Source organism: Bradysia coprophila, unplaced genomic scaffold (assembly GCF_014529535.1).
Source record: "Bradysia coprophila strain Holo2 unplaced genomic scaffold, BU_Bcop_v1 contig_297, whole genome shotgun sequence".
NCBI classification, from domain to species: Eukaryota; Metazoa; Arthropoda; class Insecta; order Diptera; family Sciaridae; genus Bradysia; species Bradysia coprophila.
Genome location: NW_023503555.1, coordinates 1,864,396 through 1,885,491, shown reverse-complemented (window position 1 = coordinate 1,885,491; position 21,096 = coordinate 1,864,396). Strand labels below are relative to the sequence as shown.

Genomic DNA, 21,096 nt, shown 5'->3' with positions numbered 1-21,096 from the left:
CCTGACTCCTGGTGCACCGAATGGTTCAGTTGAAAATCAAATGTGTTTGTAGAGCCTTGTTCTGGGCTCCGATGTGAGTAATAATATCGAAAAATATCAAAAGTGTATGCAAATATTATTAAAACTCAATTCAACCGCCTTCGATACATGCTGGTTAGTACGCGATACCACACGTACTTCGACAATTACAGGGTAAATGTTGCAAAGTGTACGATTTTGAAATTTTCAAATTTCCATTTGGTGATTGTGAATAAACCACAAAACATCTTCAGCTCAGCTGGATGTCAGACCATCTGTCATCACACTTAAAAATAACATCAAAAAGTTTTTGTTAGACATTAGAAAACTGCAATTAGTTTTCGATAAAATTTTGTCCATTTTAAAATCCTTTGCCTTGAAGGACTTGGAAACAGAAAATGTTCAGTCGCGCAAAAAAAGAACCACAAAAGAAACCGAGGCGTGATTTGTCTCAGGTATTGTATAATTGCGTTTTGCAACTCTCTCTTCGACTGAATGCGTATGACTCACCGTTTCGATTTATTATGTTGTTTTTCGCAGTTTGGAATATTCGACATTCCAACGGATATCAACTTGGATGGGGGTGCCGATGATGATGATACGGACAGTGATATGGAAGCAGAGTTGGCTGCAATTACATCTGGGTCTGGACAACCCCGTCGAAGGGCAAAACCAAAGCCTCAACCGGCAGCTGATTTAGATCGTATGGTGGCGGAGAGCTTGCGAGATATTGATTTAGATGACGACGATGACATCGACGAAGATGATCCAGATTTGTTGAACGAACTGTCTGAAATAGTCGAACCAGAAGAAGCTGAACCGACTCTGACTTCTACACCGCAAGCACCCAGTAATGTTATTCTTCCGACCACAAATTCTATGCCGGAATTACTAAAGGCTCGAATAGAAATGTATAAATTAGCCGAAGCTAATGCTAAGGCAGCCAATGATTCCAGTAAAGCCAGAAGAATTGGTAGAGGTCTGAAAACGTTGGAGACAATGTTTAAACAAGCTTCCGCCGGCAAGACTATCAATCCCGATGAAATTCCGCCAGAAGTCGCTACTGGTGGAGCAAAGCCACCTGCAACATCGAATGATACTAACGAAACACCAGTGCTTTCTCCAGTTCGATCTGCTCCAGCTATTCCAAATACTCCTGCAGCACCTGCTTCACCGCCGGAACAAATAACTTTCGAACCGACAACTGATGAGCCGGCAACACCGGTTAAGCCGGTAAACAGTGAAAAGATTGACCTACTTTTGGCTCGTCAAAGAGAATACAAATTAGCTGCGCTGACGGCAAAGAAGAGTGGCGACATGGAAAAAGCTTTGAACTTCGTTAAAATTTCAAAAATGTTCGACACTGTGATCAAGGCAGCACAGGATGGGCAACCAGTTGATTTAAGTGATATGCCGCCACCGCCCAATGAATTACAAATTCTGATGGATACACCAAAACCAGCGGAGCCAGCAAAAGAGGAGTCACAAACACAACACTCTGCTGAGGATCCACCGCCAGGTAACGTCGAATTTGAATTAGATGAAAACCAATCCAATGAAAAATGCAAATTGTAGCACCAGCACCTGTCGAAGAAGCTGTACCGATTCCAACTACTATTCTGGAAGCTTTAACTCAACGTTTGGCCAAATATAAATCAGTCGAACAAGCTGCTAAAGATGAAGGTAATACCAGCAAGGCCAGACGGTAAGACAAAGGAATATTTCGTCAAAATGCCACTTTGTTAAATTGAATTTCCGGCTAGGTTTGGACGAATCGTTAAGCAATACGAAGATGCGGTCAAATTGCATAAAGCTGGTAAGCCTGTGCCTTTCGATGAACTTCCCACTCCGCCGGGATTCGGACCGATACCAGGTGTTGGGGTTCGTACAATACATTGAAGTTAGTTGACAACAATTAATGAATAAAATGAACATTTAGGCGCCCCAACCAGCGCCTGAAGTCGCACCAAAACCTCAAGTAGTGACACCGGCCGTTCCACAACATCCTTCACCCCCGAAGCCAGCTCTACAGAAGCAAGATTCTACGTCTCGATTAAGTGGCAATCATTCCAGTACCACACTCATGAACAAAACGATAAACACGATCTTGGAACGACAGAAAGAATTCCGTGCAGCCGCTGTAGAGGCTAAACGTGCTGGAGAAATCGAAACGGCAAAGGAATATTTAAAGATATTCAAAGGCTTAGAGAACTTACTGAAAGTGGCCCAAGGAGGCCTGCCAATCGATCTGAACACGGTGCGACCAGTGACAGTTTGAAGGTTAAATTTACCGAAAATAAAATGAAAATTCTTTTCCAGCTTCCGATTCCACCGTCGCAAAGATCCAATTTGGAAGATTCATTTACGATTGTCGGCGAAGAGGATGCAGTGGATGATGACATTAGTGACATCAGCGCAAGGATGGAAGAGCAACTACACAAGCAATTAAAAATGTGCAAAACAACACGAGACCATCACAAAGCGCTGGGTGATGTGGCCGGCACGAATCGTTTCGAAAATCTAGCGCTCAGTGTTCAGAAAGATATTGACATTTTGAAAATTGCGCGAAGAAATAAGATGGCAGTGCCTAAATTCCATTACGAGAAGAAAGCGTTCAACATTGTCAAGTGTAATACGGATCTGACCGATAACGAATTGGAGATCAATGTGATACGGGGAATCAGTTATGTTGTTGCGAATCCGAAAGATGTGGACACGTATGTCAAATTGGAATTTCCGTATCCGCAAGTAAGTTCCAGTTACAGAGGGAGTTCCGGATTCTTAATCTGTTAGAAACAGATGAGTGGCTGTTTCTGACAGGTTAAATACTTCGGACTCGAAGATTCGTTGAATGAGAGAATTTCGTAAGACTCTACGAAACTTCAGTTCGAACGTTCACATCACTCGAGTCAATTTTAGCTACAAAAATTTTCAGAGCCTCGTTAGGTCATACTCTGACGGAATTTACCAGTGAAAAACTCAGTTCTATCAGCCGACTCTACAAAAAAATCTTTTCAGGAAACGCCATTCAAAACAAAAACTCAATTGATCCGCGACTCAGACAGCCCCGATTACAACGAGAAATTCGTTGCCGACATTCAGCCGAAAGTGCGAAATTGTCAGCGGGTCTTCAAGCGACATGCCATCAAATTCGAAATTTACTCCAAAGGGTAAGTTGGAACTTAATGTCAGTTTGCAGTTATCGCTTTAAATTGTGTCACGTAAAGCACTCAGTCACAACAAATTTGAGTTGAGAGGTTGGCACCACTCTGCAGCGATTTCGATTTCCATCCGGTGACGGTATATTAATCGTGTCTATTCTCGCTTCCATATTACTAACTCCACTGTCCAAATGCTTCCTACCAGTCACTTTAATGTTTCGTTTGACTAAATTCACGTTCGTTTACCATTCGCATTTCATAAAAATTAACCATAAAATACAATGAAAACCTCACAATCAGATCCTGCTGTTCATGGAACTGTTGTGACGTTATCCCACTCTGTTTCAGTGGCTTTTTCCGGTCGGACACATTGATTGGAGTAGCAACGGTAAAACTGCAGCCATTGGAAACGACGTGCGAGATTCATGATTCATTTGACGTGAGTCTATATTCCATGCGGATCGGAAAGACTTAACAATTCGGAAAAACTAATATTTTTTTAAAATTTCCATTGCACAGATAATGGATGGCAGAAAAGCAAACGGTGGAAAATTGGAGGTGAAAATTCGAATAAAAAATCCTATTCTGACGAAGCAAATAGAACACACGGAAGAGAAGTGGCTGATTCTTGATAGTTAGCCCGTTAGCCCCGATGGAAAGAAAAAAGTTGTCGGACAAGTCACACACAAAATTAGGATTACTGTTTGAAGTCGCTGTTATTTATGTGATCCGTTGCTTCTAATATATTTTTCATGAAATAAACAACTGTTCGTTAAGCTTTGATTGCCGCTCAATTTATATTTATCTTAAGAGATCCACTCAACGAGTTTAATTGTAGAGCTAAACATAATATGCAATCCAGATCCTGATACCAGATGAAAAAGCGCAGAGGAATAAATGTGAATTATTAAAAGGTGAGTAAAGGTAAACTCATTTGCCTACGCCCAAAGACAAGAAGTTCGAGATGAGGGCCTAATCTGCCTTTCAACGATTTTTTTAAGGTAGATCTAGTCCATTTATGTATATTCGATGCTTGCTATTTAATATGGCCAAAAGAATTGGGCTCCCTAGACTACTTGAAAATTTTCTTGTGTCACCTGAACCAAAATGTACATTCACCAATCATTTAAAGTTTGCTCTTGGCGCCAAAAAGCTTTAGATGGCACTTCACCTATGAGCCAGACTGTGTTGTAAAAGTACGTTTTAGGTTGCACTCCATTGGCCCTAACGAGAGTGGCACTGGTAAATATCTCTGCCTTGCAGAACATCTAAAATGGTGTCAAATTTAAGGTATTGAAGCCCAATGAAGAGTGCCATGGAAAAATAAATTTTTTGTTTAGTTTGATATTGTCTGGCATATCACATCTTCAAATATTCAACTTTTCACGCAAGATTTTCCAAAAAAAAAATATTTTCAAATTCATACTTCATTGGACTTCTATACCTTCAATTTGACACACATTTGGATTTTCCACGATTTGTTACTGTACTGAGGAGCTACCTTCGTTGGTGTACTAATACCGAAAGTCTCAGTGTTTTACATGCGCCGAAAACCGTACTTTTCATGTTTCAAGCGCCTCAGCATATAAAATACAATATTTATCCCACTCGGGATAAAAATATAAAGTCTCGTTTTCGTGTGTTTATTGACCTCGGCTACGCCTCGGATCAACAATATTCACACGAAATCTTTAATTTTCATCTTTTTACCCGTAAAATATACTTTCGTATCTGTTGTGGCTGGTATATTTTAGGCAAATTTTGCGAGTTGTAGCCCGAACGAAGGGAGTGCGACAAGTGAAAGTACATAAAATAAACCGTCCACAACAAATACGTATACAACTTTTCATGAAAAACCGAGAAAATTTACGCAAAGCCCCTGACACATGAAAAAAAATTGTCGCCTTCGGCTCGTTCCACAAAGCTCACACTTGCCAGAACAACAAACTTCCAAGCAAGGACGTAATATATTATTACGTCAGAAGGATGGAAAAGATGAAAAGTCGAATTTTCGCGATAAATACCATTGGTTCTTGGTCTACACAGACTAAAACTGATAGCGAACAGATTGAGGATCCTGAAAAACCAGGATACCAAATCGGTGTGCCGTGAGCTAAATTTTAACCGGAACCTTCCTAATAACTATTATAAAAACAGGCGGGAGTTGGTACCGCGCCTTTCCGAATCAAGAATGTAACTTCACTTAAAAATGTAATTTGATTAGCCTGGAACGATGCACATCTTATTAGTCGAATGAATGAGTAATGAATCAGTGAATAAGCCTAGCTCGTCGAAAAAAAAGGAAAGAACTAATGATCAATGTATGTCGTATGTGGGGGTGGGATTGAAAAGTGTGGCTCCGTCCTGAAGCCGCCAACTCTACATATCTAGTTAAACATAATTTCAAGCTTACCTTGAGTTTACGGCTGCTTTTTCAGCCGTTGACTGTCTTGATACGATCGTTGATCGTTTCCTTTTGCTACCGACCAAGCACTTTCTCGTTAGATCTTGAATTGAAACACAATCGTCTAAAATGCATAGTCACTTTATACAAGCAAAAAGAATAATTTTGTTCCACTTTACAACATTACGACAAGCCGAGGTAAACTTTGACACACATTCCCATCGCCAGTATAACAACAAGTAAAATTAGAATGACGCAAAATAAATAATTCCCTTGAATGGGCATGCGAAACAGCTTCGCCGACATTTGCAAAGATGATGAGTACAGCAGCACCGAATTCAAGTCTTCGGATGAGGTATTATGGTGTACAAACGGACGGATTCGTATTTGATGACCGCTTGTACGCGCCACCATGCATGCCTCGGTTAATGCAGCTCCCTAATTAGCCAAAATTTTCGTACGTTTTAGTTTCAGAATCATGTTAGAGAAGGAAAGGGTAAAAGTGGAAAAAATTACCTGAAAGAACGGATAAAACGCAATGACCAACCATAGAAGGATGTTTCCCACATTCATACTGAACATCTTTATCGGTGCATTGCTCTCAACGTACGTTTTGATCAAATAGGCAAATCCGGCGATGGCGTATGTTATGTTCAGAACCGTGAAAAAGCAGACTGGCTTCGCCGTTTTTTTGTTCAGATGATGTAACAGTTTTCGGAATTCACACATTTCCTGTCGGACGAATTTCATTTTGAGGAAGAAGAATCACGTAAAATTGTTATCATCCTACCCTCATCCAATCAATCGGTTCGATCGTATTCTGGATCAATTTGTCGTTCAGTATGTACAAATAATGGCGCAGGAGATAGCATTGAATGGCGTAACTAGACAGTACGACCACTTGCACAAGATCGTGACCAATAATTGATGCAATTAGGATTATCTGTTCAAAGGATGAATTAAAAGAGTTGATAGGAACGTCGGGAATTGAGCCTACGCTTATCCAATATTGAAAGTCCGGTGAGATATTCCGAAATGCTTTCAGATTCTCGGTAATCCCTGGAGAATGACTTTCCACGAAAACGATGCATGAGGCCATTAAGAGCAACCAAATCAATCCACAGCTGATGTAGAACCAAAGCATTAAGAACAGCCGGTTCGGCAGTTGACACAATATGAACACCTGGATGGAAATGTCTTGCGATTAGAACTAACGCAATTTCCAATTAGTGTGGCCAATGGCGCTGCAAACCAAGCACCAAAACGGACATAATTTCAATAAGGGGCCTGCTGGACGCAATAGTCAGAAATTCTTTTCTAATGCTTCACTCTGTTCTGGTGCTTGATTTGCAGTGCGTTCGTATGCCACACTTACGCGTTCCACCAAATTTTGCAGCTGCTCATTATCAGCTATACGGAGAACGTAGACAGCCGAAATGAAGCCAATGAAATGCAAAAGGCTCGGCACCACAAAAACGAATATTGTTTCGCCGAAGGTGGTATGGCTTTCGTTCAAATAGTTGTCGAATGTTATCATAACATTTTGAGTGGTGACTCCACGATCTCGCCTACAAACAAACAAAAAAGGTTTTCATGGCAAAGAACGACTTTCTAAAGGGCTGTCCAATAACGACTGTTTTTCCACTGTGTTTGGTTTCCTTCCTTCTCGTCCACCATTTTAGAATACCTTTAACATTGCATGTGACAAAGTGGACGTCATTTCGAATCATTTTTGGACAGCCCCATTGATGGATCAGTCATATACCTGAAGCCTGTAAAAGATTGAATTAAGTAGCCTATTAGGAGTAGGACGATAACAAACAATGTTTGTAGGTGACCGAACCAAATACTGCATTGGGAAGAATCAACTGTTATGGGTCTGAGTCCCACCACACCAAGAATATTTACATAGGGCAGCAAAAACTGTAAAGATTGGGATAACAAAACCTTGTAAGGAACGGTTCAGAACCAACAAATATTGTAACGGAAAGTTACCCTTCTTTGGCAAAAACTCAATACTATGGACGTTGGTTCTGACTCCGTAACATCAACAATCTGAAATCGGAATGGACGTTAAAGTGTCACAGGTGTTATCAATTATAATGGTCAAATGAAACAGCCAAATAGTTACAACGTCGACGTCATTTAAACTGTCGAAATCCAGAGATCCTCTCGAGTTGATGTTGAAACTGGAGCCGACCAGTTCTTCCCGATCATTTCTTGGAATTGAATTCGATGAACTTTGGCAAGCTTTGGATAATTTCGGTTTATAGTTCTGATGAGTACAGTTACTGAGAGATTAGGGAAATATTTTTCTTTACCTATTCCTGCCATTTGTTGTGATATTAAGAATTAAAACTAATAATACGGACAAGTACTCGATGAAAATGTTTTTAAAAAAGGCAAATTTAACAAAAACTTTTTTGTTTGGTAAGCGAGAGCAGTGGCGATAACCTTTACAACACACACGTTTGATTAATTCGCTACCAATCACATCACAATGCACAGACCGATTTCTTCTTGTTTTTGACAAATTTTTACATTTCCTAAATGTCCAGTTATTGCATTTTTCTAATAAAAATGGTGATCGCTCATCAAAACTGTTGACGGTTATGCCGGTAGTTAACACCGATTAAAATTAATTGATTAGAACCACAAAACAACAATCAATTCATTGGCGTGAATTTTCGCTTCTATTTGTAAATATTTTGGTCGTTCGATTCTGTGCGAAACCGAACGCGATGCGATAGATGCATTGCAATAAATATCATTCAGATATATACAGAGTCATCTGTTATCGGCAGCGACGACGAAAATAAGCGATTATAGCTCTGACTAACGCATGAGTTAATACAGAAAAATTATGGTGCAACGAATGATGCAAAGAAAGATTTTGTATCAATCTTAGAACTATGTGGATCAAAGGAAACAGAAGACACGAATATTTGGTTTAGTGTGCTTGCGATCTGCGAGAGATTGAACCGTAAAATATTTGCTGAACTTGATAGAATTCCGCGTGAGGGACTTTTTATGTGTACACCTAGAAAGGACTTCGACCCTAGAAACCAAAACCACTTTCAAAAAAATTGTTAGTGGGAGGTGATCAAGAATCGAAAATTAGCACTTTTCTTACAAAAATTTCTACAGTTACGCGAGACGCACAGGGTCGTGGGGGGTGTCATTAGAAAGGTACTATTGAGCCGAATACTTAAAATTACCTTTCAAATGATTCCCCGTACACGACCATGTACGTTCTGTGTACCTCGAGAAATTTCTGTAAGAACAGTGTAAGCCTTCGGTTGAAAACTTTAACTGCACATATTTCAATGTGGATGAATTTTAAAACCAATAAGTCCCTATTCAGCTCAATAGTACATGTGATTACGGTGATTACCTTTCTAATGACACCGCACACTGTACGGACGGCTCGTGTAACTGGAGAGATTTTTTGTAAGAAAAGTGGTTTTGATAATCTCCCACTTGCCACATAAACTTTGAAGAATTTTTTTGAAAATGGTTTTGGTGTCTAGGGTTGAAGTACTTTCTAGGTACATATTAAAGTCCACTGGAAAATACGTCCGATTTCGGTAGGCTGTTTTGCAAAAGAATCCCTCGCGCGTTTTTTTTTATTACATTTAATGTTTCCAAATCGCGAGTGCAACAATTAGAAAACTAGAAGTTCGACCTCATTTATGTTAAAAATAATTGAGCTTTCACTTGTAGTGAATCTAATGAATTGAAGAAAACTTTTCTAGCAAAATCACATTCAAAATTTGATATTTTAAAAATATTTTGTGACCAAGATGTTTCATCTTCTTTCCATATTTTGAATCAGATTCGTGAACAAAGCCACGCAACGCACTGCAAAGCGTTGACCATATATGCGTCAACTTGTACTCGTGGTTGCACTTAATAATTGTATATGTGTAGCATGGAAGGAATGCAAAGAGGGACTTTTGTGATACATGTGGATAGAAACAAACAGAACCAATGAAAGGTAAATAATTATCTTGAGTTAAGTTTAGAGTTGAGTTCAGAAGTGCTACATTCAGATAAGACCTATGATTAGCAGGGCCTATTATTTAAGAATTAATTCCCAAAATTCACAAATATTCCCAAATATTCCCAAATATTCTCAAAGATTCCCAAAAATTCCCAAAATTCCCAAATATTCCCAAAATCGATTCCCAAATAATAGGCCCTGGATTAGCTTCGAACACTTTGACATTAAGGCCAGGTTGAAGCGGTTTACTATCGCAATGTTTACATGTGATGTAAGGCGCTTTAACCTGGCCTCAAAATATTTTTGGCCTGTCTAAGTAGATTGTGTGTTCATTATATGGCGGTAAATCGTCTTCTCATTATGTAGGCGGCAGCTCAATAATACCGATTCAACTGACACGATCAACAGCGAATGTCGTGTGATGTAAATTAAACAAAAACAACACAGGTTCGCTACCGCGGTCCATCACACTGATGTGATACAACTTTCCAATGTTTTTGTTTACACGCGTCTCTTATCTTATCAATTTTAGATAAAAAGCTGTAACTCAAAGTACAGAAAAGTGAAATTTGAGTGCGTTTTTCATTGCTGGAACCCAGAGAAGCTATTGGCTGAATCAAATCAATAATGTCTGTGTTTAAGGCCGGATTATTTAAAAACTGTGTTGCTATAGTGACTGGAGGGGGTACAGGAATCGGCAGAGCCATCACCTACGAATTACTTACACTAGGTATGGGAGCAAACAATAATTTATTGGAAATGAAATTCGAGGAGCTCATTATCTTATTGGCACTCGTTTATCATGTATTGGTTGATAATATGATCAGAAACTAACGTCTCAGCTGTTGATTTGAATTGATTTTTTCGATGTACTGTAATGAACCATTTTAATACTCAGAGGCTAACGACCTTTCGTATTTGAATAAAATCAGAAATTTAATTAAATTTATGAGATACTCGTTCGTTTGCGTCGTACGCTAAAACTAAGTTAAAACTCAAATCTGACAGGCTGCAAGGTCGTCATAGCATCCCGGAACCAGGAAAAATTAGAGAACTGTGTCAAGGAATTCAAACCGGTCGGAGAGATTTCGTCGATAGTATGCAATATTCGGAAGGAAGATGAAGTACGGTGAGTATATCAAACTGATACGCGTTGATCTCGATTTTTTTATTTTTTTATTTTTTCACTTTTCTCCAAATATTTCTATGCAGAAATTTGGTATCCGAAACTATCAAACGACACGGCAAATTGAATTTCTTGGTTAATAACGGCGGTGGTCAGTTTATGTCGGCAGCAGCGGATATTTCGTTGAAAGGTTGGAATGCTGTTATCGAAACTAATTTGACGGGAACGTTTCTATTAAGCAAGGAGGGTAAGTTCATCAAAAATCAAATACACCGAGTTGCAGCCTTGGTAGGATATTAAATCTACCGCTTCTTCCCGTCAGCCTACAATCAATGGTTTGAGAAGAATGGAGGCGTTATTATCAACATTATTGCGGATATGTGGAGGGGATTCCCAATGATGTCACATACGGGAGCTGCTCGGCATGCAGTTTTCAATTTGACTCAAGTACATTGCGACTTTAGACTTCCACTTACATACACTCTGAATCGATAGATCTAACTACGAAACTCTGTTCTCAGTCTTTGGCGATAGAGTGGGCAGACAAAGGTGTTCGGGTAAATGCAATTGCCCCCGGCATTATAGAGTCACCTACTGCTGCAGCAAACTACAAAGTCGAAAATGTTTTCGCTGAGGTAAAGGAACATTTACCCAGTAAACGGCCAGGTATGCCGGAAGAAGTTTCGTCAGCAGTATGCTTTCTGCTTTCGCCTGGTGCTTCATTCATTTCTGGGACCACATTGAAGGTTGATTGCGGTAGCAGTTTATACACAAGGCTCTACTGGCATGTTAATGGTACGTATCCGTTCGGTCGTCTTTGGTTTTAGGACGATGTTTGTCAATATTCAAGCAATTATTTCGTTCCAGATCACGAGAAGTTACCAGCCAATGAATGGATTCCACCAGCGAAGTTGTGATACAATCGTTTTTTTTCTTATTTTGGTGATATGGATGGTGTGTTACAGTTCTAAATAAAAAAATTTAATTGCATCGTTATCGTTTGTCTATAAATTTAAACGAATGCTGCATCGATATCGAAGACTTCGAATTACGATTTCAATAAGCTCAAGGCTAACATTAGCTCAAAGTACAGCTCGGAACAGGTCAGGTTTATCTACATTGGACTTAAAAATACCTGAATCGGATGTGATCAATTTTGGCTTGACCTCTGAAACGATCCCAATAGTAGTTTTTTCTAAACTGACTGGAGACCTAATATTCGATACAATTTATCGATAAGCGGGAATAAATGGAATACAAAAACGAATTCTTCTTCTGCTATAAGCAAATAAGTCAGTTTATTGTGAAAAGAAAAAGAAATAATTCAAAATTCCATCAACAGATAATTTTACTTAGATGCAGCACTTGCACTTTTTGCATCCCCTATCATAGAATACGCTGTGTCGACCTATAGAACAGGTACTGTAAAACTTTCCCTAACCATTACTTGCATACCCCTGTTCTTGACAACTTATGGCATCTGTCGCGAAACCAAATTTTATTTTTATCTCAATGCACAAGTTTTAAGGAAAACAATTCCGAAGAAGAAATGTTACCAGAAACTCCAATGTATACTACAGCAACCTGGCGAAGCAATTTCTGGTTCCTTGTGGACCTTATAGTCTCCCAGCATCCTGCGTCTTCGCTGAAGAATTTTTTTAGTAATCTCATGATAGGTGTGCTCCTGTTTCTTCTTCAAGATCACAGGAACATCTTGGAGTGTCCGAAAGTATCAACTTCTTAATGTACTGCTTGAGCCCACAATGTTCAGTAATCGATCCTACCACCCTTCTAATGCGACTCCGGTCCATGTTGAGCAAACCATTCGCCCATTTTTCGTTGGGCTTAGGGAAGAAGCATTTCATGTTAACTCCTCCATTATACTTCAAAGCCGCAAACATAAAATCAAAGATATTTCAGAGACGCCACTTTTCTCAGATATTCTCAGAGCCAGTAGCCAGTGTAAAGCTAAGCTTAGGTCAAAACAAGTAATAGAATTGATAGACATTTCACTATCACAGCTCTTTCTAGTGGAAAAAGCTAGCGTATCCTGAATCCTTATGATTAGGGTTCGGTGAAAATCTAGTAGAAAAGTTGACGTTGATATCATGGGTATGCAAGCTCTTTCCGATTTATTTTAATGTACGAAATAAAGTCAATTGTTAAATGTGATAATTTCTTGTCTAGATTTTTGGTGAAACTTTTTACATAAACTTGCCAATAAATTTTCAGTTTGTTGGGCTTCATCATGACAGAGTAAAGTGAAGATGGTCAGTCCACTCTGACCTGTGACCCGCTAGTTCTCGAGGTCGAAACAGCTTTTCTGTTTTCTTTTTTGCCACTTTACGTGATGTGCGGGAAAGGGAAGAGCTATAGCTCTGTTTTTCGTTCCAAAGGGTGTTTCCCTGAAGGATGTTTCCTCAATAAATGTGAAAAGGAGTTTTGTTTTTGTTTTTCTGTGTACAGAAATTCGGTTCTTGCGATTTGCGCCCCTGAGCTTTTCGTCTCAGGTTAAGCAAAATTGGTATGTACGTAAAGTTTATTTTACTCTGCCGTGCTTCATCCAATGAGCACTAAATTTAATATGACGCAATTTCTTTTTATTTTCACTATTATCGTCAAAAACATTTACGATTCTAAGAGGCAGTTGTACAAATACTATTTAATTGTCATAAACACGAATTTTTATTACAATCGGGAAATTAGTCAATATTCTAATTTGTGTCCACATGATAGCAACTTAGGGGGTATAGGAAGCCAGAATAGCTTCACCTCACACCAAGTTACTGCGCTACACCAAAAAGTATCTACAAATTTACTTTTTGTTCTGCATAGTTGTAATGGTGTACATTAGAGTTACTGGTAACATTTCTTCTCGGAATTGTTTTCCTTAAATCTTATTCATTGAGTTACAAAAAAATTACTTTTGCTACAGATGCCATTAGCTGCCAAGATCAAGGGTATCAAAGAAATGGTTGGGGAAAGTGTTATAGTAAATGTCCAAAAGATCACCACTTCGTATTCCATGGATGCAGAAAGGGTCTAAAGTGTTGCATTTAAGCAAAATGATAAGTTTATGGAATTTTGAATTATTTTTTTTCTTTTATTTTGTTACAATAAATTTGAAGTATTAAAGTGTAACAGAAGAAGAAGAATTCATTTTAGTATTCCATTTATCCGAATCTGAATTGGGTGAAAATGAAGGTATTGGTCAATTAAGAAGAAGTCAATTAAAAATAAAATTTTGATTAGAGAATCTGTCGTAGTCCACAACTTAAATTTTCGTATCTTCACCTTTTCTTTTCATTCTTAATTGTGACACCAATTTGGATTTTTCGGTCTGTGGGCTGTTCTAGAACTCAAAAATAAAAGAGGTGGAACAAACATTTTCTCTACTTTTGTGACAAAAGGTAAAACTTTCGTTGGCTTTTTTGAGTAAACCTTTGTATTCAACTCGGTGATAGCACGATGTGTATTATATTGTCTATTTTGTATTGGATCGTGTAATAATATGGCTCATATAAACCGTGACCTTTTGAGGGACTCTACACTACAAGGACGAGAAAAGACTAATTGACCCTGAGCGACTCCATACGCTGACTCCATATTATAAAAATGTTTGATTGGTGAGAAATAGATACAAGCTGCTTAGTAAATAGAACCGTTAGCACAGTGTTCAAACAGTTGAGGCTGCGGATAGATTTTTTTTTTAAATAGAATGTTCCAGTTCGTTATAGCACAATTAAGGTCCGCAGCCTCAACTCTTCGAAAACTCTGTTAACTTCATATTAAAACAACTTATACTCGTAGCATCAATTGTTCGAAAACAACTTATACTCGTAGCCCTCAACTGTTCGAAAACTGTCCTAACTGTTTGAACTGGAACACTCTATAAGTGTTCTTCCGTAGTTATACCACAGCACTGTTCATTAACTCCTAAATCTTATGTACAGTGGAAGCTTATTATGCACTTGTTTGTTTATACAGGTTTAATATAGTTAAACGCACGTGTATGATGGTGGTAAGCTCGCATGAAGATGTACTTTAAGCAGTTTTACTGGTATGAATGGACCAGCTAAAAATCAATGGAAGCACTGACGTCTAACTGAAAAAATTGCAAGATCTACTTCACAGCTTACCCTTCTGTTGGACTTACGTTGACAAGCGCACCACTTGACTGCGAATCATAGCTACCAATCTAATTAGTTAATTTTATAGACTTCTCTTCTAGACCTCTTCGGTTTATAAGTGTTGCCGTAGACCCACTTCCGTAGATTACGATGCACCGGACAAGACAAGAAAATCTATTAAAAAGATGCACGGCCAAACTCTACAAACATTTTATAAGTAGGGAAACCCAACCAGTGAAACAAATAGCTTTCTTTAAAAAAAAAATCCTCCCCGGCGGGGAATCGAACCCCGGTCTCCCGCGTGACAGGCGGGGATACTTACCACTATACTACCGAGGACCTGAAAATAGTTCGTCTAAAAAGCCAACACTATGAAAACACACACCAGAATAGAAAAAACAAAACAAAAAAATCTGTGCATCGGCCGGGAATCGAACCCGGGCCGCCCGCGTGGCAGGCGAGCATTCTACCACTGAACCACCGATGCTTGCGATCAACTTAATTTAAGTGTGAATTCACATAAAAAACGTTAGAAAAATTCAATGAATTGTTTGGTGATGTGAGATTTTTCTTATTTCTTTTTTGTGTTTTGTTTTTTTGTGGTGTGCCAATGTTATCGATATAACTTCTGTATTTTTGGTATTCAATGAGAAGGATGTGGTTTCTTAGCGATGCATTGACGTTTTCTATAAACATAACCGGAATTGGACTACAGTGATACTAACAGCCCACTGTATTTCGTACGGGGCTCTAAACAATATCTGTAATCGATAGGTCTTACAAAAAAAATATTTCACTTATGACTCGTTTAGTCCGCTAAATTTTCGTTACGAGACTTTAATCGCGTCATCGTGTGTATTGTTATGTGAACTTTATGATTGTAGAATCAATTATTTTATCAATAAAATTTGGAGCTGTGATATATGGCTTAATAACATCATGTTGTAATGTTGCCTAACAATGTGTGCGCTCATTTCGATATACTTTCGTGGAAGTAGAAAAATTCTTATCTTAATTAATTCCGTTATCACTTTTTGTTGGCAAAGAAAAAAAATTATTATTGCAACGTAATTGAGATTATAAATTGAATATCTATATGGTACGCACACACACAGCAGGTTTCGGAATATATTTCGATAGCAGACACAATTCCAATTAAAAAATTTCGATCGACGAAAATTTTCCTTTCCGGTCAAACACATCAACACCTCTGACTTTGTACTGTCCACGAACTGTTATGCTCTTGTTCACATCCGGTGCAAAGTGATACGACAAGAATGGAACATGCTGTTTGGCGGTCAGATTGATCCATTTCTTGTTCCAGTTCTCAGGCGAAAAAAATATCTCGAAATTTTTTGTGCATCTGAACAAAGAAGTCAACGAGCCTGTATATTTTGCTTGATTCTGTGGGTCATCTTTTTGTTTTTTACCTGGACTTGGTGAATTTTTCCTTCCAGAAGAGCACAACCTCGTTATCATTCACTTTGCGGATTCGCAAGTTTTTTGGTTGACTGGGTTTGGGTTGATGTTCACCGCAGATTCTAATTGAAATTATCCATGGTTGTTGGATAATTGCATTGAAATGTAGCGATAGATGACTGTTGTTTCGATGTATAGATGCAGTCTTTAAAATATGAGGACCCTGAAAGATTGACTTGTGAGTAAGATTATCCTAAATTCCGGGAAAATGGGAAGTGCTTTTGTAGTCTTATTCGGTAACAAAACAGCTATACGACTGGTATAGGTGCTACTTCATGCTTGTTTAATTTCTTAAAAAATTCGTTTAAACTTCTTAACATGTCCTGAAGGTACTGAAGGCCCTTCAGTAGGGTTTAAAGTGACTGTATTAAATTAAACCATATATCTCCTACATGTTTTGCCTCGCCTTCGGCTCGAACATACGTGTTTGTGTAAACTTTTATCGTTATACGAATTCACACTTGTTCAGGAAGTTTGGATGTTCACTCAATGCGACATAACAACAATTTGTGACATCGAGAATTGAAATACGACTTGTAACATAACATACTATATTACAGTTACTATCGAAAAATCAGCTTTCTCTCTCGAGCTATATGGAGATATACACACACGGAATTTTGAAAACCGACACATTTTATGTTTCTGTGTTGTACTTGAGTTTTTGATTTGTCCATATAAAGATGCATGCAAAATTCACAAAAAATCGATAAACCACAAAACACAGAATGTGACGGTTTTCAAAATTCCGTGTGTGTATGTAACGAATTCTTTACGTGTTGAGGCGTGCACATTACATTACTGAAACATGTGATCAACCTTATTTTGGTCCTCAATAGACCATGAGAAAAATGCGTTTTTTTTGACGACTCTTTCTATTTATTCATTCTCTCTCAAATTCTTTTAGCTTCCCGCATAATTCACTGACTCACCCACTTAACTATTAGTTACCCCCATAGCTCATATAATTCACTTATCCATCTATTCAACGCAATTCAAGCAAAAGTTGTCATAGTCGAAAGTTGCTAGCTAAATAGAGTTCAATTTTGTATGAATTGGTTTTTTAAAGTGTTTCACAGTTGTTTGACACACTGTCAAGTTTCAGTACCCTTGAAGTGCCTGTTGATGAGTTTGATGGAGAAAAACTGTTAATCACACCATGCACATTAAAACCGTTGGGTTCACCTCTTCGAGAAATAAGAAATTGCAATCGCGACGCTCTTGTTGGAATTTCCTGCTTTTTCCCATCGGTAAACAAGTAACAGTGTTTATTGCAGTGTTAACAATGCAGTGTTTCCCTAGGGACATAAATCGCACATTATTTCATGCTGTCAAAATTCAAGTAAAAACGGATAGTTGTCTATGGTAATGATGAGTTCCTCGCTCAGGGGCTCGATAAAAAAAGTTATTCTCGTGTCCATTTTCATTGATTTCTCCCATTCTCCCATAGATTCGTTACTTACTATTGATACTTGTTATGTAAATGAGCATGCATGTACCAAGCCTCCCACGCTTTAAAAATCCTCCTATGGAAGGGGTTTAGGAGGTTTTTAGACTTATGTTTTAGGAGATTTTTAGAAGTTTTCGTTTGTTAAATTTCAAATATGTTTTTTTAAATATTTAGAGTACTATTCGCACTTGACCTTTCGAAAAAATTTCTTTTTGTTATTTTAGGCACTTGCCTGCCTATTCTTACATACAAAAATTAAAATTTTGATAAAAGTGACTGACAGTATGTCGACATGTGATTGTGATAGCTAATTTAAAAGGTAATTACAACTGGAATCCAGGACGGGAAGGTTTTCCTATAGTGTAGTTGATAAGGACCACTTTTATGAAAACGTTTACACTCGTATAAAAGCTGGGCTACCCTTCTTAAAGATAGATCACATTATCAGTGGGTTCCTTATTGATAACTCTACCTACTTTAATGATAGTTCAGCCTATATGCGGGTGTATGCGTTTTCATAAAAGTGGCCCTTATCAACTGCACTACTAGATATTTGAAAATATGATCGAGCTAAATAAAAAGCTGTTCGAAATAGTTTCTCTAGAAAAAATATTTTACGAAAATCATGTGGATTGGCAGTATCTGAAAGCAGAATGAAGCAACACTTAATGTTTACTCATCCACTGATTTTAGTGATCTTGATCCTGATTTATAGGAGTTTAAACAGATTTTCGAAGTTTCATTTTAGAAGTTTTAGGAGATTTTGGAGATTTTAGAAGCAATTTTAAAATTTTAAGAGTTATAGGAGATTTTAGGTGGCGTGGGAGGCTTTCATTTCATTTCATCGAACGGAGTGATAGAAAGTTAGTGATCATCTGTTATCAACATCAGCAATGAAAAATCTAAGAAATGCCCAACCAGGGCATATTATTTGGGAATTAATTCCCAAAATTCCCAAATATTCCCAAATATTCCCAAATATTCCCAAATATTCCCAAAATTCACAAATATTCCCAAATATTCCCAAATATTCCCAAATATTCCCAAAATCGATTCCCAAATAATAGGCCCTGCCCAACAGTTAATGATCTTATATAGCAAAATGAATGTTAAAAGAAAAGAAGTACAAGATTTTGTGTGAAATACTAATTGATATACTTTATACAACAGAAATGCCAGATTTGGTTATTATTATACCGGATACGATTGTCATTTTTAAAATGTTAATAATGCTATCTTCAAAGTTCTTGTTTGAGCTTTACACCGCTTTATTGTTGCTCCGTTGACTTTCTATAAGTAAAACTTCCATTCGAAGTTATATTTACACAGCAAAAAACTAAGTTTATCTTTAAAGTGATCTTTTAATGTGTGAATTAACTATTTAACATTTTTAATTCTCTTCATTAAATGTTAAATGTAATTACTGAATTAAACAGCGAATAAGGTCATTTCTAAAGCATTCAATTCCGACATTCCATTTGTAAAATGCTGTAAATTCCAAAGAGTCTACCTATAACTATAGGCTGCACAAATTGCTAACTAAAATATTTACTGAATTGTTCAACTAAAACAGGCAACGCAATTAGTTAAGATAATTTTACTTTTACCTGCGATTTTCTCATAATTTGTCGTTCCGCTGCATTTGGATATGATGGTTTGCCAAATGATTTCCATAAAGAAACTGGATCGGTAACATTGCCTTCCAAATACTCGATCAAACCAACGTACTTTTCCGCATCATCATATTTGTAATCGGTTACAATCATCGCAACATTAACATCAACTACTTTCCATCGATCATTCATTAATTTCGATTCCGCAGCGATGATACCGCACAAAAATAGCGACTCATTAGGATGTGAAACTGTCCAGAGTGCCATCGTACCATTTTCGGAATTATTGTTTAAATCTCCTGCAAACGCACCTAGATTACCCAGCATACCAATGGCTGCATACACAGGCTTTTCAATGAATTGCGTTTCTATTGGATTTGTATTATTCAATTGGAACAGAGCCAGTAATGTTCGCTGGTAAAACTCGTACGGATGATAACTTATGAATGCATTATCGTGACTGATTGAATCGAGTGTCGGTAAAATGTTATGATATTTCGCATTCCAATGCAGTAGAACGATATTGACTAAAGTGACGGCATATCTAACGTCTGCATTCATAGGTAATGGTTTCGACCAACCGGTTGTTGGATCTGCTTCACTGTAAAATCAAATGAGAAAATTTTCTTCTTGCTTCGCAGGCATGACGATTTATTAAATCCAACCTGTTGGATATTTTCATAGTTTTCAAATTCGGAAATTTAACATAAATGTTGTTCAGCAACAGATCCAATGTTGCGTCTGTAATATCTGCCGCTTTTCCCTCGCCCTTACGATGATACGATATAAGATCGAATGGACACAGACTCAAATTTGAATTGCATTTGTCAATGATTCCCCAACACAAATGATGCGTTTCGGTATTTTTGAAAAGTCCGGCTGGTCCGTAAAGTAGAAACCTATGATTATTGTATGTTACACTGGCATTGTCAAGACCTTCCCGAACACCATGAATGTAGTCCTCGTAATCTTAAGTTTAGTCGTAATCATATAAAATTGGAATCACATTTCGTTGCCCCAAAAACATTACTTACCAACAAGAGTGTAATTCAATGTGTTGTATTGTCTAAGATCAGGTTCGTTCCAGGTTTCAAACTTCCATTTTTTGATGGAGGACAGTCCATATCGTTCTAGAATAAAAAACGGCCGATAATCAAAATTCACGTACATATGAACTGTACCTGGTACATATACGGTTAGTCATCTGCTGTCGACAGTTGCGAGAAAAATAAACGAATTATCAATATATGTATAATTCGGTCTTTTATAGCACTATGTTACAACAAATGAAGTAATAGATTTTGCACTTAACATTAGACCATATTCTAAACAAAGAAGTAACAGACCTAAGATACGTTTACATTTTGTGACAGCTTAATGCTAAAGCTTTTATGAAAGTCTAATTGTGATTAATTGAAATTATTGAAGTATACCTCCAGCTAAACTTGGATTTTGCGTACTAAAATCTACATAGTGCGGTTAAAATTCAGTCACGAAAGATTAGAAAAGCAGAGATGATTCTGTTAAGGCTCTGACCAAGTCAGGTCAACCTGAATCTGATTTGATAGCTTTGACCTGTCGTAAAATGACCTGTACCTTCAATATAAAAGTTAGCTAGATTTTTTACAATTTTGAAGAATTTTTTTTTTAAATTCCAGGTCACCCTGGAACCTGGCATGACAGGTATCAGGTCAGATGGTCAGGTCAGATTA

The 21,096-nt window shown here is 37.8% G+C and overlaps 4 protein-coding genes and 2 non-coding genes across 8 annotated transcripts in view; 2 read left to right on the top strand and 4 right to left on the bottom strand.

Annotated features, from left to right (window-relative positions):
* Positions 1-270: 270 nt before the first annotated feature.
* LOC119078806 (coiled-coil and C2 domain-containing protein 1-like) lies at positions 271-3,977 on the top strand. 2 transcript variants are annotated; one of them, XM_037186510.1, is made up of 9 exons: positions 271-473; positions 559-1,537; positions 1,594-1,723; positions 1,782-1,899; positions 1,958-2,275; positions 2,338-2,766; positions 3,037-3,188; positions 3,528-3,618; positions 3,699-3,977. In XM_037186510.1, the coding sequence occupies exons 1-9, from the start codon at positions 417-419 to the stop codon at positions 3,816-3,818; spliced, it is 2,394 nt and encodes a 797-aa protein (XP_037042405.1). In that variant the 5' UTR covers positions 271-416; the 3' UTR covers positions 3,819-3,977. The 2 variants fall into 2 exon arrangements, with proteins under 2 accessions (XP_037042405.1, XP_037042404.1); XM_037186509.1 differs by having other exon boundaries at positions 3,480-3,618.
* A 1,731-nt stretch (positions 3,978-5,708) lies between these two features.
* Positions 5,709-8,339, bottom strand: LOC119078748. Of its 2 annotated transcripts, none has more exons than XM_037186450.1 (9): positions 7,905-8,339; positions 7,718-7,833; positions 7,579-7,638; positions 7,349-7,506; positions 6,959-7,151; positions 6,581-6,766; positions 6,374-6,526; positions 6,100-6,315; positions 5,709-6,021 (listed from the first exon to the last, which is right to left on the bottom strand). In XM_037186450.1, exons 1-9 carry the CDS (start codon positions 7,915-7,917, stop codon positions 5,767-5,769), a joined length of 1,350 nt encoding a protein of 449 aa, XP_037042345.1. In that variant the 5' UTR covers positions 7,918-8,339; the 3' UTR covers positions 5,709-5,766. The 2 variants fall into 2 exon arrangements, with proteins under 2 accessions (XP_037042345.1, XP_037042344.1); XM_037186449.1 differs by having other exon boundaries at positions 7,715-7,833; positions 7,905-8,338.
* A 1,629-nt stretch (positions 8,340-9,968) lies between these two features.
* Positions 9,969-11,751, top strand: LOC119078769 (peroxisomal trans-2-enoyl-CoA reductase-like). Its single transcript, XM_037186476.1, has 6 exons — positions 9,969-10,316; positions 10,595-10,715; positions 10,799-10,959; positions 11,035-11,159; positions 11,234-11,507; positions 11,580-11,751. Exons 1-6 carry the CDS (start codon positions 10,214-10,216, stop codon positions 11,627-11,629), a joined length of 834 nt encoding a protein of 277 aa, XP_037042371.1. The 5' UTR covers positions 9,969-10,213; the 3' UTR covers positions 11,630-11,751.
* A 3,358-nt stretch (positions 11,752-15,109) lies between these two features.
* Positions 15,110-15,181, bottom strand: Trnad-guc. Its single transcript has one exon. It is a non-coding gene; the product is annotated as a tRNA-Asp (tRNA).
* A 77-nt stretch (positions 15,182-15,258) lies between these two features.
* On the bottom strand, positions 15,259-15,329 carry Trnag-gcc. The gene has a single exon. It is a non-coding gene; the product is annotated as a tRNA-Gly (tRNA).
* A 567-nt stretch (positions 15,330-15,896) lies between these two features.
* Positions 15,897-21,096, bottom strand: part of LOC119078732 (alpha-L-iduronidase) — a 38,581-nt gene continuing 33,381 nt past the window's right edge. The window contains exons 3-7 of the mRNA XM_037186415.1: positions 20,419-20,514; positions 20,050-20,353; positions 19,379-19,985; positions 16,273-16,484; positions 15,897-16,205 (exon numbers count right to left, since the gene is read on the bottom strand). Coding sequence (XP_037042310.1) covers positions 15,998-16,205; positions 16,273-16,484; positions 19,379-19,985; positions 20,050-20,353; positions 20,419-20,514 — 1,427 coding nt within the window. The 3' untranslated portion in view covers positions 15,897-15,997. The remainder of the gene's footprint in view (positions 16,206-16,272; positions 16,485-19,378; positions 19,986-20,049; positions 20,354-20,418; positions 20,515-21,096) is intronic.